A 14,138-nucleotide genomic window follows, 5' to 3' on the forward strand; every position below is an offset into this window, starting at 1 on the left:
AGATAATAAGCCTCGTCCTTCATTTTTTTAGGTCGAGCTGGTAAACTGCATCCAAAGGATGCAGGTGTCCAGCTGGAGACCTAATGTTGTCTGTCTCGGGGGGAGGAGGACAAGAGGGTGTTACGAGCTTCAAAACGGCCGGATTTGGGTGCTCGAACGCGCACGTCGCCTCCGTCCACGCGTGCGCACACAGCCAGCCACCACACAGACTGAAACACACGCGCGCTGCTTACTTTCACTTTACATCCCCCCACCAGTCATCGGATCTTTTTACGCACGCATGCATGCATGCATACATACATACACAGACACACAGACACACAGGCACACACGCAGACACAGACACACGCGCGCGCAGGCAGACAGACAGACAGACACACACGCACGCAGGCACACAGACATACAGACATACAGACATACAGGCAAACACCACCCCCCCCCCTTACCAGGCTCGCACCACTGTGGCCAGCGTGTCCAGGTCTTCCAGCCGGCCGGCCGCCGCCGCGCACCTCCTAAACACCACTGTGAGCCGCGGCAGAAGTTGAAGGCGATAGCCTTGAGGGCAGGAGCTGCGCATTACGTTGTTATGGGATGACAAGGTCGTGAGGATGGCCCTTTTACCCCCATCCCGTTAGGTAGCACACTAACGGTCCCTAAGGGGCTCTCCGTGTATTTCCCTTCGGCTCCGGCCACTACATGATAGCCACGCCCCGAGACTTCCGGCCCTTTGTCCCTCCTTCCGGACGTGGCTCTGACACTGATTGATCAGCCTGCCCGCGGGGAGCGAGGAAGCCAGCTGAGGAAGCTAAAAATGCGCCGGCGCTGAGGACTGTTGGAGGAAGGCGGAGGGGGAAGATGCAGCATGGCGGGCGGGCTGCAGCAGGGCAGCTCCCGCCACGGCCATGCAGTCACCAACATCCTGCTGTTGGGCGCCCTCAGCTCCTGCACCGACTCCGCCAAACAGGGACACAGCAGCAAGGTCAGAGCGCAGGGTACGTCCGTGTGGTTTGTTTGATCTGATTGCTCAATCTGACTGCTTCCCCCGGATCCCTTCAGACCACTGAAGGTCATAAAAGGCTTTCATTTGCCTCGCATCCTTGGATTTGCCTCCCATATTGTGAATGAAAAGCTATTCTTGCCGTAGGGCTACTTTCCGCCACACTCGCCTTCTTCAGGGGCTGCGGTGAAAACGGGGCCCTTTTCTATGTGCACCTTCTGATGCACCCGGTTTTATCAGGCATCTTTACTTAATTAAGCTCATCCTGCAAGTGCTGTCTTTACCAATGCTTTATGAAATGCATAGAGTGGGTTTGGCTCTGCCACAGGAGGATTTCTCTGTCCTCATTCCTCCGGCTCTTTGGTGTAGGTATCATAACCTCACCTTTTGTAGTCCGCTTGCATTACAGAACACGGGGATATTTTAGCTGTTCAAAGTACTCAGCGTCATGATACATTACATTATTTATCTCACTGATGCATTAAATTCAGAAACCAATCCTTTATTTTGGATTTGTATTTATTTTTGGTCTAGTCACTGCAGCAGGGTTCTTGTAACCTACTAGCTTAGAGTGAAAATGCAAGCCAGAACTATTGGCTTTGCCAATGCTTGTTTCACTCTCTCATGGTTTGCTGTGGGTACAGCGCCAAGAAGCCGACAAGTGACGGCACTCCTCGCGGTGACTGGGTCCCATTGGTTCTGAGCGGTCTTTCTTTCTCTGCACGCTGGGGCCGTTCGCTAAAACCCATCAATTCGTTTCATAGCGGCCCCTTCCCCTTGCAGGCGGTCATTAATGTAGTTAATGACTGCTTAATGGCGGCCCTCTGGCTTCCTCTGGCGGCGGTGCGCACGCCCGGGGCGCCCTGCCCTCCCCTCCCCGGGAGGCGGGGTCCCGGCGGCGGGGAGTGATTAACCTGCCACGTGCTCATGCAGACAACCTAGCAAGAAAATTATAGATCTGCCACCACCTCTGCTGACCGAGACAAATTGAAATTGTAGGTTCCTTGGCGGGAACCGTGTACTGCCCTAATGAAGTGTGCGTGTGCGCATGGGCTGCTTCTGGCTGGGCACAGATCCGCGGCTCTGGGTGCTGGTGCACACTGCCTGCCCACTCCATCGAGATCCGAGGGTCTCTGCTCTTACCCAGCACCCTCTCCGCCTGCCGTGCATATGCCTGGTGGTGCTTCTGCTAGGCAGGAAAAGAGCGTAGATTGTGCTATTTAATTCCTGCCTCCCTGCCCTGGCCCCAGGTTTTCTAGAGTCACAAAATTCTGACGTCTAACCCTTTGTGAGTGTGCTTCAAGCTTTATTACAAATGTAACAAAAAGATGTTAAATTTTCACTTCTGTTCTTGGATTTTCGTCACAATAAAATACTCTGAACATAATCTTCACAAAAGTTATTTACAAAAGTTTAAGCTACTGCCATTATAAATTACAATAACTTATTTAAGTATTAATTATTTGTAAAAATTAACAGCCATTGTTATTTGTAATATCAATACATCTAAGTTGCGTAAATACAACACATATTCCATTAGAAATGCTATAGGTGTCGCATTTGCGAAAGTTATAACTATTAGCATTGTAAATGACATAGCTATTAATTTAGCTATTTTCAAAAACAAAACATAAATAAAAAATTTGTCATTTACAATACCAATAGCTCAAACTTTCCTAATGCGAGACCTATTGCATTGTAAATGCTTGTTCTCTTCTATTTTGAATAAGTTTCACCTGACCTGGCATACATTTTGAGTAGAATGTCATATATTGCTAGTTTAATCCTGCTTGCAGTTGTGATTTAAGCATGTGATTCAGTGACGGAGAAGACAAATGTTATCTACCTGTAACTACAGTTTTCCAGCACTGGTACCTTGAATAGATTGACGCATGGTCCTCCATTCTCACTAATCACAGGCTCTTTAGTTTATCTCCTTCCACACTTGTGCTATAGAAAATCAGAGGTATGGCCTCTGGTGGAGTGAATTGCATTTTGCTTTCACATCACTGGTTGTACTTTGGATATTTTCTAACTAGATGGGTTGGCTACTAAATGAATACTTTCTGTTAATTTCCATGAGGAACTTGGCCTTACTGCTACTGTGTAATCACTGCGGGACTCCCGGCTCAACAAAGGGGAATGATTCAAGCATGTAAATCTGTGAAAAATAATAATGCTGTAAAAATGTATACAGGTAACTATTTTTTCATTCCTCTTATTACTAAAGTCATATGCTATTCTAAATATAGACGAGCCTTAAATGTGAGCCTCTCACGTTTTTAAACGTAACATATATAAGAGTAGCTGGTCTACAGATGTTGAGGAAATGGCTAGCAGGGGTGTGATCCAAGATGTAAACTCCAAGGATAAGCACCGTCTTTCAAGGTCATGACCATAACAATCTTTAAATACTAATCTTTGTTTATTTCTCATAAACTAAGAATGTTTATAATATGTTAAGCATATAGAACAGTTTCGTTTACTTTGTCATTGATCTTTTGATTGTCCAGGGCCTTGCATCTCCCAGCACGGAAGAAAAAGAAAGACTATCTGTAACTAATTGTGTGGCTATACTTGTTCCTTCTCCACATGGATTTCTCCAGACAGCAAACAGCTTAGATGGTGAATCATTGACATCCTTGACAGGTAAAAGTAATTGGTAGTCAAAATATTTGATAATATTTATTAAGCGACATGATGCCCTCAGACATTACTATTGCTCACCATGAGCAAGTTAATTCCTTATCCTACACAGCCGTCATATTTTGCCTCTAATCATCCGACAACAGTTTATTGGTCTGTTCTAACCGTCTCATTTGCAGTTCGCTGGTTAACATATGCAATACTACAGTTTGATTGTAGATAGAGATGTATCATGTTATATGTGTTTGTTCTATTCTGTTTGGGCAAGAATGAATCATTCATGTTTTGAACTGCCTCACTAATATTGCATTTATTATGCACCGTTATACTAGTTCTCTTTCCATCATTGATTGACAACAAACTATTCCTGCTGATAAGACACCGTGAGTGTTGACTTACAAGAAAGATAAACATCTCTCATCCCAATGCTCTAATAGAAACTTTGACTTTCGCACCCCTGTCACCCAGCATGGGAAAGATCAGCATATCTCTCATGTTTTAGTCGGTCACTTTAACACTGAAGTTGCCAATTACATCAAAGATAAACATTTGATATCCCGAATGCCTTGGCAGTGCACAATGGCCTTAAAATCATTGTCACCAATTAGCGATGCAGCCATACCCCTTATTCCAAGAGCTCTTGGTGAAAATGAAGTCTGGTCTGTAGTCAAGGGGAGTAGATGCACACAGACCGAGATATGTAGTGTGTCTGTGGTTAGCCGTTGTGGAGAACGATCGTCACATTGAATGCGTTCCGAAGGCTAAACGCGATGGATGGTAGGATTGCGATAGCTACTGCTTGCAGACTGTGTATTAAACCGGATGGGGAGTGGGGGTGTTCAGAGGTCAGTTTAGAGAGAAAAGAGAAACATTTGCTTGCACATTTACAACTGCAAAGTGCACGAGTCTCCATTTGTCTTCTAAGCAAAAGAGTTTTGTATAGCCGCGGCCCATCCGAATTGGCTGAAGGGCCTCGCCCCCTTACCTTTTTGCCACTATAAAGATGGTTTGGCAGGCTGAGCAAAGGTGAGGTCAGGAAGCCAAGAGCTCTAGTCATGCGCTAAATTCGCAGGCTCCTGGCTGAATGAGCTGACCTTTGCTAGGCTGAAGAAGTCACAGCTCCTGTAGGCATGACATGTTCAGCCTGGAAAAGTACTTCGAGGCCCTCCTACTCATGACGAGGGGGAGCGCCCGGATTGCCTCAAACCTGAGAGCTTCAGTTCTAACCTTGAAGTGCCCAGGGCTGTGTCAATTGCTGACACTTTGTCACATCCCACTCTGTGACTAGTGAGGGACTGCTGCCTTTTCTCCTTGGCTGACCTGGGATCGCAGGTAAGTATATTTGTATTTTAAATGTTTGGTGTAACGTGCATGAATATATGGTAGTGAATGTTATGAATGGATGTCTGTGTGTGCGTGCATGTGTGAATGCATGAGTGTGAGTGAATGTTTGTGTGTGTTTGTGCCCCGACCACCCCCTCCCTGCTAATAGTACAGGCCACCACAGGTTTTGTCTCCTAAACTGGGAAGGCCACCTTCTCGACTAAGACACCATGAGAAAAAAAAAGTGACATCTATATTGTACCATGATAAATTACAAAAACAAAATACCAATTAAAATACGCTGATGGTTTAGATTGTGTGGGCTTTTCCTAAAATTCACAAACCTGTGTTGTTCTTTAGGCTATGAGAAAGAAAAACATTTGAGTGACTCCCGACTTGTGCTTATTATAAAACCTAAAAACATCACCAACATTGCGAAGAAGATTCCAGTGCGTGAACAACCCGCGCATCAACTAGCAGAGCAGATCCTTAGCATTGAACAAGCATTTACAAAGCCAGTAGTCCTGGCTTAAATCTTCCAACAAATGTAAACACAGGCATTCACAAAAGCTGTTCTCTGAAAGAGGCAGTTAGTTATAGATTCCTTATCTTAGAATGACCCCAAGACGTCAGACTGGATCCGGACAATTGTTTCTTAGCATTATCCCTGCGTGTCGATAGGTAGCGTTAGTCGACTCCACATTCGGCGTTGTATTCGCTGGGATGACATCGCGGTGCATATTTAGACTCCGCCCCTGCGCACTGACATCAGTTCTTTCTTTTTCCGCACCAGCCTACAGCAGATCCAGCGAGAGCTACCCCTTTGGTCACTTTTTGACTACATTTTTTTCCGACTTTTGTCAGCTTCTTTTTTTTTTTTTTAGTCTTCGACTCCTGGTGCACAGGGATATCCCATTATTGGACCGGCTTCAAGCCCTACGACGCCTGTCACAGACTGATGTTTGTGACGGACTTGCACCTCGGGTGCTCCGACTGACAGGCGATGAATCCAAAGTCTTTGCAAGAGTGGTCTCAAAAGCTCTTGGAGGACCCACAGGTGGTTCTGCTTCAATCCTGGTCTCGCTCGAGAGGAAGGGCTCGAGACCGGTCGCATAGCCCACACACCTCATTACACCCAAAGTCCTCTAAATCTTCGGGTAAGTCGAAGCACAAGAAGAAGGCGAAGAAGCACCGGTGCTCTCCACCTTCTCCCCCTCGGTCTGCTGACGCGACGCGGGACCCGGAGCGTCGCCACTCAAAGGCTCTGTCTTCGGTGCCTACTTCTAGGACGACTGCACCCCCCCCTCGTTTCCCGGGAGCCAGAGGGTCCCCTGTCCCGCTTTGTGCATTTTATGAACCCCTCCACTCCATCTTCGGGCAGCTCAACTCTGCCAGCGCACCTTCAGGCCCCGCAGAGCTGGTTGGGGGTCGTGGGCCTTCGATGCTGGCAGCTCCAGCCCATATGCCTGACGACACCTGCGGATCCAGGCCTGGAACCAGATCAAGGCCGGCTGACCTTCCCTGGTGACGACACCCCTGGTGTCGGTCGTGGCCCCGACCAACGCCATCCCCAACCTCACTCCTGTGATGGAACCTGAGTCGGATCGACGTCGAATCAGACGCCGGAGGGTACTTTCGTTCTCCTTTTCATCCATGGTGTTTCCTATAGGTCAGAAGTTGGTGATGAGGATTGGGAGGGGTCCCCTGACCCTTTAACAGACCAGCTTGAAGAGCTAGACTGGAGAGAGGAGCTGGGTGAAGCCAGTGGTCTGGACACTTCCCCAGACCTTGGCATGCTTTCTCTCCCACCGTGGCTACGGAGGAGGGAGCGTCTTATGCTGAGGTGGTGCGAAGGGCAGCTGAGGCCCTGGAGCTCCCTTCAGTGGTGGTCAGGACTAATCTCCTGACAGAGGTGATTCAACCAGCGGCATCCTCCTCCGAACCCCTTTTTTGCTGTTCAACAAAGCCCTCACTTAAATCGAGCCCAGCACAGAGGCTCCTGTGCAACGGAGGATAGCCTGCTGCCACCGCCTGGTTCCTGGTGACCCAGTTTTCCTCATCCAACACCCTTCCACCGATAGCTTGGTAGTCCAAGCCTCGTCCTCCAAGGGTTTACTCTCTTCTACTCCCCCAGACAGGAAATCCAAGAAGCTAGATCATCTTGAGAAGTGCATGTTCTCTTCCACCAGCTTGGCACTGCGGTCCGTGAATACCGCATGCCTCTTGGGCCGATTACCTCCATATCATCTGTGCAGATGCTGCCTCAGTGCTCGGAGGAGGCCTGGGCCGTTCTCATGAGGCAGTGGCGGATGGGAGAGACGCTGCCAAATTCACGATAAGATGTAGACTGGATACCACAGACTCACTAGGCAGAACGATTGCCATTTCGGTAGCCCTCCGGCGCTAGCCCTGGTTGAGGATGTGTGGCTGATCGGGGGATGTCCAATCAACTCTGCTGGACATGCCCTTTGATGGTAGTCACCTTTTTAGTGACAAAGCTGACTCAGCGCTGGAGCTTTTGAAGGATTCTCGAGGTACTGCCAGATTCTTGGGCCTCGCAGCATCGTACCATTCACCTCAGTCTCCTTTTTTCGTGGCTACGGAAGGGGCACCCCACCACGTCCGGCCCAGTCTAGCCACCGGTTCACGTAAGCTGCCCAGCCTCTGCATTGCCGTGGACATGGGACCCTGCAACGGGGCTCTGGGAGCCAGCGGGCAGGCCAGTCCACCCTTCTCTCTTCCACCCTCCTTCCTACCCCCACAGCTGCCTCCAAACCTTCCTAATACGACCTTTCAGGGCCACCAGAGGCCATTGGGTGGCAGGATTCGCCAACAGCACCCCCACTGGCAAAACATAATGTCGGATAGGTGAGTTTTGCAGTCCTAATGGTGTACTCCCTCCCCTTCGAGACTACCCCTCTCTCAATGCCACCGTCTTTCGATCACATGTCATTTAGCGCTTCTCCATTAGGAAGACTCAGCTCTCTTGGCCAAGGGAGCTTTCGAGAGGTTCCTACGCCAGAAGTAGGTCGTGGTTGCTACTCCCTCTACTTTCTGGTGCTCACGAAGGACAAAAGCCTTTGTCCTATCCTAGACCTCAGGGCCCTCAGCCGCTTCACCCGGAAGGAGAAGTTCAAAATGCTAACCTTGGCTCAGGTCCTGTCTGCCCTTGACCCTGGAGATTGCAGGACGCCTATTTTCACATCCCCGTCCTGCCAGCCCACAGATGATACCTCCAGTTCATGGTAGGCCACGAGCATTTTCAGTTTCCCGTGCTCTCCTTTGGCCTTACCAGCGCCCCTCAGGTGTTCAAGAAAGCGATGGTGGTGGTCGCAGCTCTTCTGCACAGATTAGGGGTTTCAGTTTTCCCCTATCTCAATGACTGGCCTTTGAAGGCAGGCTCGCCCCAGGCTGTTGTCTCACACCTCCAGACTACGGCTGACCTCCTGCATTCGCTGGGATTCACTATCAGCGTGCCAAAGTCACACCTGACTCCCTCTCAGACGCTCCAGTTCATCAGAGCTGTTCTGGACACACTGCAGTTTCGGCCTTATCCTCCCGAGCAGCGAGTCCGGGATATTCGGACAATGATACCAATGTTTCAGCCTCTGTCCTGGATTTTGGTGAGAATGACCCTGAGGCTGCTGGCTCATGGCCTCCTGCATCCTGCTGGTAGATTGTCAGATGGCATATGCGGGCTCTGCAGTGGGATCTGAAGTTCCAGTGGGCTCAGCATCAGGGGAATCTTTCCCACTATGTCCAGATGTCGGAGGGAACTGTGCAACAACTGCAGTGGTGGCTAACAAACCAAGTTTGGGACAGCGGCAGAGCCCTCTCCCTTCCCCAATCAGATGTCACAGTGGTGTCAGATGCATAACTCCTGTGATGGGGTGGCCATCTGGGAGAGGCGGAGATCAGAGGCGTCTGGTCCAATGTTCCCTCTAATTTTGTTTCTCTGTGTGTGGCAGTGTAATGTCTCTGTGCGCTGCAGCCATGGCTCTGTGCGCCAAGAACCCGACCACGCGTGTGGGTGCAGCGAGAGGGGTTCCTGCTTGTTGTGCTGATAACTGACCTAGGTATTGGAATGCAGGAGGCCTGCTTGATGGGGCAGGCGGGGCCGGACTGGGAACACAAAGCAGCCCTGGCAATTTTTACAGAACATGGGGGGTGGGGGGTGAGTGTCAATGACTACTGCTGAAGAAAACCGGTCCCCAGCACTGCTGCTTTTGTTACTGGGGCCGATATTGGAGCATCGCTGCAAAACTGCCCCAGTAACAAAACCGGCCCCCACTGCTCCTAAACTGACTCCCCTCCTCCCCCCCCACCCTCCCCCTTCCCTCCCCCCCTCTTCCAGTCTCCTGGGCAAACACTGCCTGCTACAGCCAGTCCAGCCCTGGGGACATCCTTTGTGTTGGTGACTGGCATACACTGGTTGTGTCATGTTGGAAATGAACAGGTGCAGAGCAGAGCATCTGCAACCATGACCAAATTACACCAATGTATATTAGGAAACCGGGGCAACCTGCCCCATTCCATAGCACCAGTGAATCTCTGCTTTCCTAACTAACTACACAGGCGTGGCTGAGGGACATCTTAAGGATGTTAGGGCCCCTAGGCTAAACGTATTTAGGGGACCCCTGTGCGGATTTTGAATTTATGATTCAGTTTCAGCTCTCTCGCGTCCTCTTTGGCCAGATCATAACCAGTGCGCAGACACACAGGCCAGGTAAAGGCTGCCCTGCATAGCGCGCCGCATTTCGCGCTGTAACATCGCGCTATATATTTTAATTCATACCTGCTTGTTATTTGGATATTCTGTTTGGTTTTTCTCCCTGTTTTTATTCTGGGGCGTCTCTTTCCTCACACTTGCACTGTAATCGTGCTATCACCGCTGCTGTAGCGGGTCCGGGTCCCGGGGTGGAAAAAACAGCGCCCGCCATCTTGGAGTGGTGTTTTGCCGGGAGGGGGGCGGTGACCACGAGCGGACCAGCGCTCGGTGGGGGTGGATGTTCGCCTACATAAGGCGACCGGTTTCCAGGCTCTTCCTTGCCAGGTAAAGGCTGCCCTGCATAGCGCGCCGCATTTCGCGCTGTAACATCGCGCTATATATTTTAATTCATACCTGCTTGTTATTTGGATATTCTGTTTGGTTTTTCTCCCTGTTTTTATTCTGGGGCGTCTCTTTCCTCACACTTGCACTGTAATCGTGCTATCACCGCTGCTGTAGCGGGTCCGGGTCCCGGGGTGGAAAAAACAGCGCCCGCCATCTTGGAGTGGTGTTTTGCCGGGAGGGGGGCGGTGACCACGAGCGGACCAGCGCTCGGTGGGGGTGGATGTTCGCCTACATAAGGCGACCGGTTTCCAGGCTCTTCCTTGCCAGGTAAAGGCTGCCCTGCATAGCGCGCCGCATTTCGCGCTGTAACATCGCGCTATATATTTTAATTCATACCTGCTTGTTATTTGGATATTCTGTTTGGTTTTTCTCCCTGTTTTTATTCTGGGGCGTCTCTTTCCTCACACTTGCACTGTAATCGTGCTATCACCGCTGCTGTAGCGGGTCCGGGTCCCGGGGTGGAAAAAACAGCGCCCGCCATCTTGGAGTGGTGTTTTGCCGGGAGGGGGGCGGTGACCACGAGCGGACCAGCGCTCGGTGGGGGTGGATGTTCGCCTACATAAGGCGACCGGTTTCCAGGCTCTTCCTTGCCAGGTAAAGGCTGCCCTGCATAGCGCGCCGCATTTCGCGCTGTAACATCGCGCTATATATTTTAATTCATACCTGCTTGTTATTTGGATATTCTGTTTGGTTTTTCTCCCTGTTTTTATTCTGGGGCGTCTCTTTCCTCACACTTGCACTGTAATCGTGCTATCACCGCTGCTGTAGCGGGTCCGGGTCCCGGGGTGGAAAAAACAGCGCCCGCCATCTTGGAGTGGTGTTTTGCCGGGAGGGGGGCGGTGACCACGAGCGGACCAGCGCTCGGTGGGGGTGGATGTTCGCCTACATAAGGCGACCGGTTTCCAGGCCCTTCCTTGCCAGGTAAAGGCTGCCCTGCATAGCGCGCCGCATTTCGCGCTGTAACATCGCGCTATATATTTTAATTCATACCTGCTTGTTATTTGGATATTCTGTTTGGTTTTTCTCCCTGTTTTTATTCTGGGGCGTCTCTTTCCTCACACTTGCACTGTAATCGTGCTATCACCGCTGCTGTAGCGGGTCCGGGTCCCGGGGTGGAAAAAACAGCGCCCGCCATCTTGGAGTGGTGTTTTGCCGGGAGGGGGGCGGTGACCACGAGCGGACCAGCGCTCGGTGGGGGTGGATGTTCGCCTATATAAAGCTCCCTCGCGAGCGCAGCGGGATCGCGCAGCGGGTGCGCCTACGCAGCGCCGGAGTCACGCCTGAGTCCAGCCCGTCTGCGCCCGTCAGCGTCCCGGAGGCGGACGGGGCTGGACGGCTTTTCGGGGCTGTTCCTGTGGCTAGTATTTTATTGGTCATTGTTGCTTTTAACTTGTGTATTATGCCGACCTATTCTTCAGCTGAGCTTCTCGCTCTACGTCTCCCTCGAGGGAATTGTTCCTATCTCTTTCCTGGTGGCAGGAAACTAAGGAAAGGCTGCCCGTCATGTGCATGGTGTTTCCCGGCACCAGCCGACAACGGGCTCGACAGTACTTCGGTACCCTTTCAATGTCTCCTCCTCAATACTAGGTCCGTGAACTGTCACTCTAGCGACATTTGGAATTTGCTGTATAATTCAAGCATTAAGTGTCTGTTTTTGACCGAGACCTGGTTGGGTGATTTCTCCGCGCCAGACCTGGCAAATGCCATCCCTCCGAACTATACCATCTTCAGGAGGGATAGAACATCGGGCAGAGGTGGGGGAGTTGCTCTTATTGTGGAAAAGAGTACTCCCTGCTCTACCTTTCTGGTGGAGAATATACAGGGATGTGAAGCACTTGGTTTCACTTTACATCTTTCCTCCCTCCAGGCTTGCACTGGGATACTTATATATAGGTCCCCTGGATCAATAGGGCCTTTCTTTGATGAACTGCAAGAAGCATTAGCAGTCTCTTGTCTCAGGTCTGACCACTGTATTCTCTTGGGTGACTTCAATGTCCATATGGACAATAGTTGCGACCCGGACACTATAAAACTTAATGATATTACGGCTTCGTTAGGGTTATTCCCTTGTGTGAAAGGCCCTACACACAATAAAGGCCATACCTTAGATCAGGTATTCTCAACAAGACCCATTTCGGTCTGTGCTACACAGCCAGTACTCTGGTCGGATCACTTTTTAATTTCCTTTTCTTTGCTGGTTACTGCCTCGGTTCGGGAGAGAGAAATTGTGGCTGCGAGAACTTCACGCCCGTTTCATCTGCTCTCTGGGGACATGCTGTCTGAGGCTCTTATTTCCTCACCTTGCCCCCTGGTTGGAAATTTGGAGGAAAATCTTGCTCTCTTGCATAAATGGCTGTTGGCAAGATTTGAGACTCTAATCCCCATTAAAAGATCTAAACTAGGAGAGCGTAGGGCGTCTGCCCCTTGGTTCTCTCCTCAGTTGAGGACCCAACGTCAGGAGTGTAAGAGGGCTGAGAGGGCCTGGAGGCGGACTTACGACCCAACGGAGAAATTGAAATTTCGGGCAGCCATTAAAGCCTATCATCATTCTATTTGGGATGCTAAAAAAGTCTATTTTGAACATCGTATTGATGAGGCTGATAATGTCTGCAAAGAAATTTTCAAAGTGGTCCAGGACTTTATCTCTCCTGCTGTCTGCACCCCTAACCATACTCATACGGACGCGTGGATACAACAACTTGCCACCTTCTTTGTCAGTAAGATTACAGCCATCCAGGCTTCTCTCTCTAGTGCGCAACCGGTTGTGAGCCACCCACCGCCACTTCGTTCGGTGGATGACCATGGCCCTTTCCTTTTTGCATTTCCCCCTATGGATCTTAGTACATCTTTGGAGTTGTTGTCCGGCCTGAAATCCGGCTCTCCTTTAGATCCATGTCCGGCTAAATGCTTGGGAAAAGTGGCTCCCGCCATTAACATCTTGGTGAACCCCCTGTTGAATACATCTCTGTCGACAGGGGAGGTGCCTCTGGCCTGGAAGCGAGCCATGATTTTACCACTGCTCAAAAAACCCACCTTGGATCCCTTGATACATGCCAACTACAGGCCAATCTCCCTTCTCCCTGCTCTGGCAAAAGTGGCCGAGCGGTATGTGCATAGGACAATTTCCAGTTTCATCGAAGGAAACGACCTATTGCACTCTTCGCAGTCCGGCTTCCGAGCTAATTTTAGCACGGAGCTGGCTCTGCTGGAGGTCACTGATGCTATCAGGGAAGTTCTCGACTCGGGGGGAAAGGCCGTGTTAGTCATGCTTGACTTGTCGGCGGCTTTCGACACCGTTCCTCATGATGCCCTCCTTGTAAGACTCTGGGAGTGTGGCCTTCGAGGAACGGTGTGGAACTGGCTAAAATCATTTCTGGCCGACCGCCGGCAAACGATCTGGGCGCCTCCTTTTTCCGCTGATATGGCTCCGCTAGAGGTGGGAGTCCCGCAGGGCTCCATTCTCAGCCCTATGCTGTTTAACATCTTTATGGCCCCTCTGGCGGAAGTCGCGGAATCTTTTGGCGCCCGGATCGTGTCTTACGCTGATGACACCCAACTCCTGTTCACATGTGACAGGGAGGGGTCATTTGATGGCATAAAGATCAGGGATTGCCTTGGTGCGGTGTTTGAGTGGTTCAGAGGTCATGGCTTAAAATGCAACTCTGACAAGTCAGAGTTGCTTTTTTTCGGTTGCGCACCGGAACATGACTGGAAATCCTGGTGGCCTCAGGATATGTTTCCTCCTGACAAGGTTGCTGCGAAGGCGAAGAACTTGGGAGTGATAGTGGACTGTGAGTTATCCTTTGGACCCCACATCTTGTCCATTGTAGGGAAGTGCTTCGGCATCTTACGGATGTTGAGGAAATTTTTCCCTCTACTGTCACTCAATCACAGGAAAACAGTCGTACAGGCATTAATCGGGTCGCGTCTGGACTACGCAAACGCTCTTTTTCTGGGTCTACCAAAATATCTTATGACCCGTTTGCAAGTGGTCCAGAATTCGGCAGCCCGTGCTATTTTTGGACTCCCAAGGCGAGCTGGCGCCACTGCCTTATTGAA

The 14,138-nt window shown here is 50.5% G+C and overlaps 1 protein-coding gene across 3 annotated transcripts in view; it reads left to right on the forward strand.

The window, feature by feature from the left end:
* Positions 1–14,138, forward strand: part of DMTF1 (cyclin D binding myb like transcription factor 1) — a 517,741-nt gene that overhangs the window by 456,653 nt on the left and 46,950 nt on the right. For all 3 annotated transcript variants that reach the window (XM_078674193.1, XM_078674191.1, XM_078674190.1), the window contains one exon: positions 3,511–3,646. In XM_078674193.1, the coding sequence (XP_078530319.1) occupies positions 3,511–3,646 (136 nt within the window). The remainder of the gene's footprint in view (positions 1–3,510; positions 3,647–14,138) is intronic.

This window comes from Lissotriton helveticus, chromosome 1_1 (genome assembly GCF_964261635.1).
Source record: "Lissotriton helveticus chromosome 1_1, aLisHel1.1, whole genome shotgun sequence".
Classification (NCBI taxonomy): domain Eukaryota; kingdom Metazoa; phylum Chordata; class Amphibia; order Caudata; family Salamandridae; genus Lissotriton; species Lissotriton helveticus.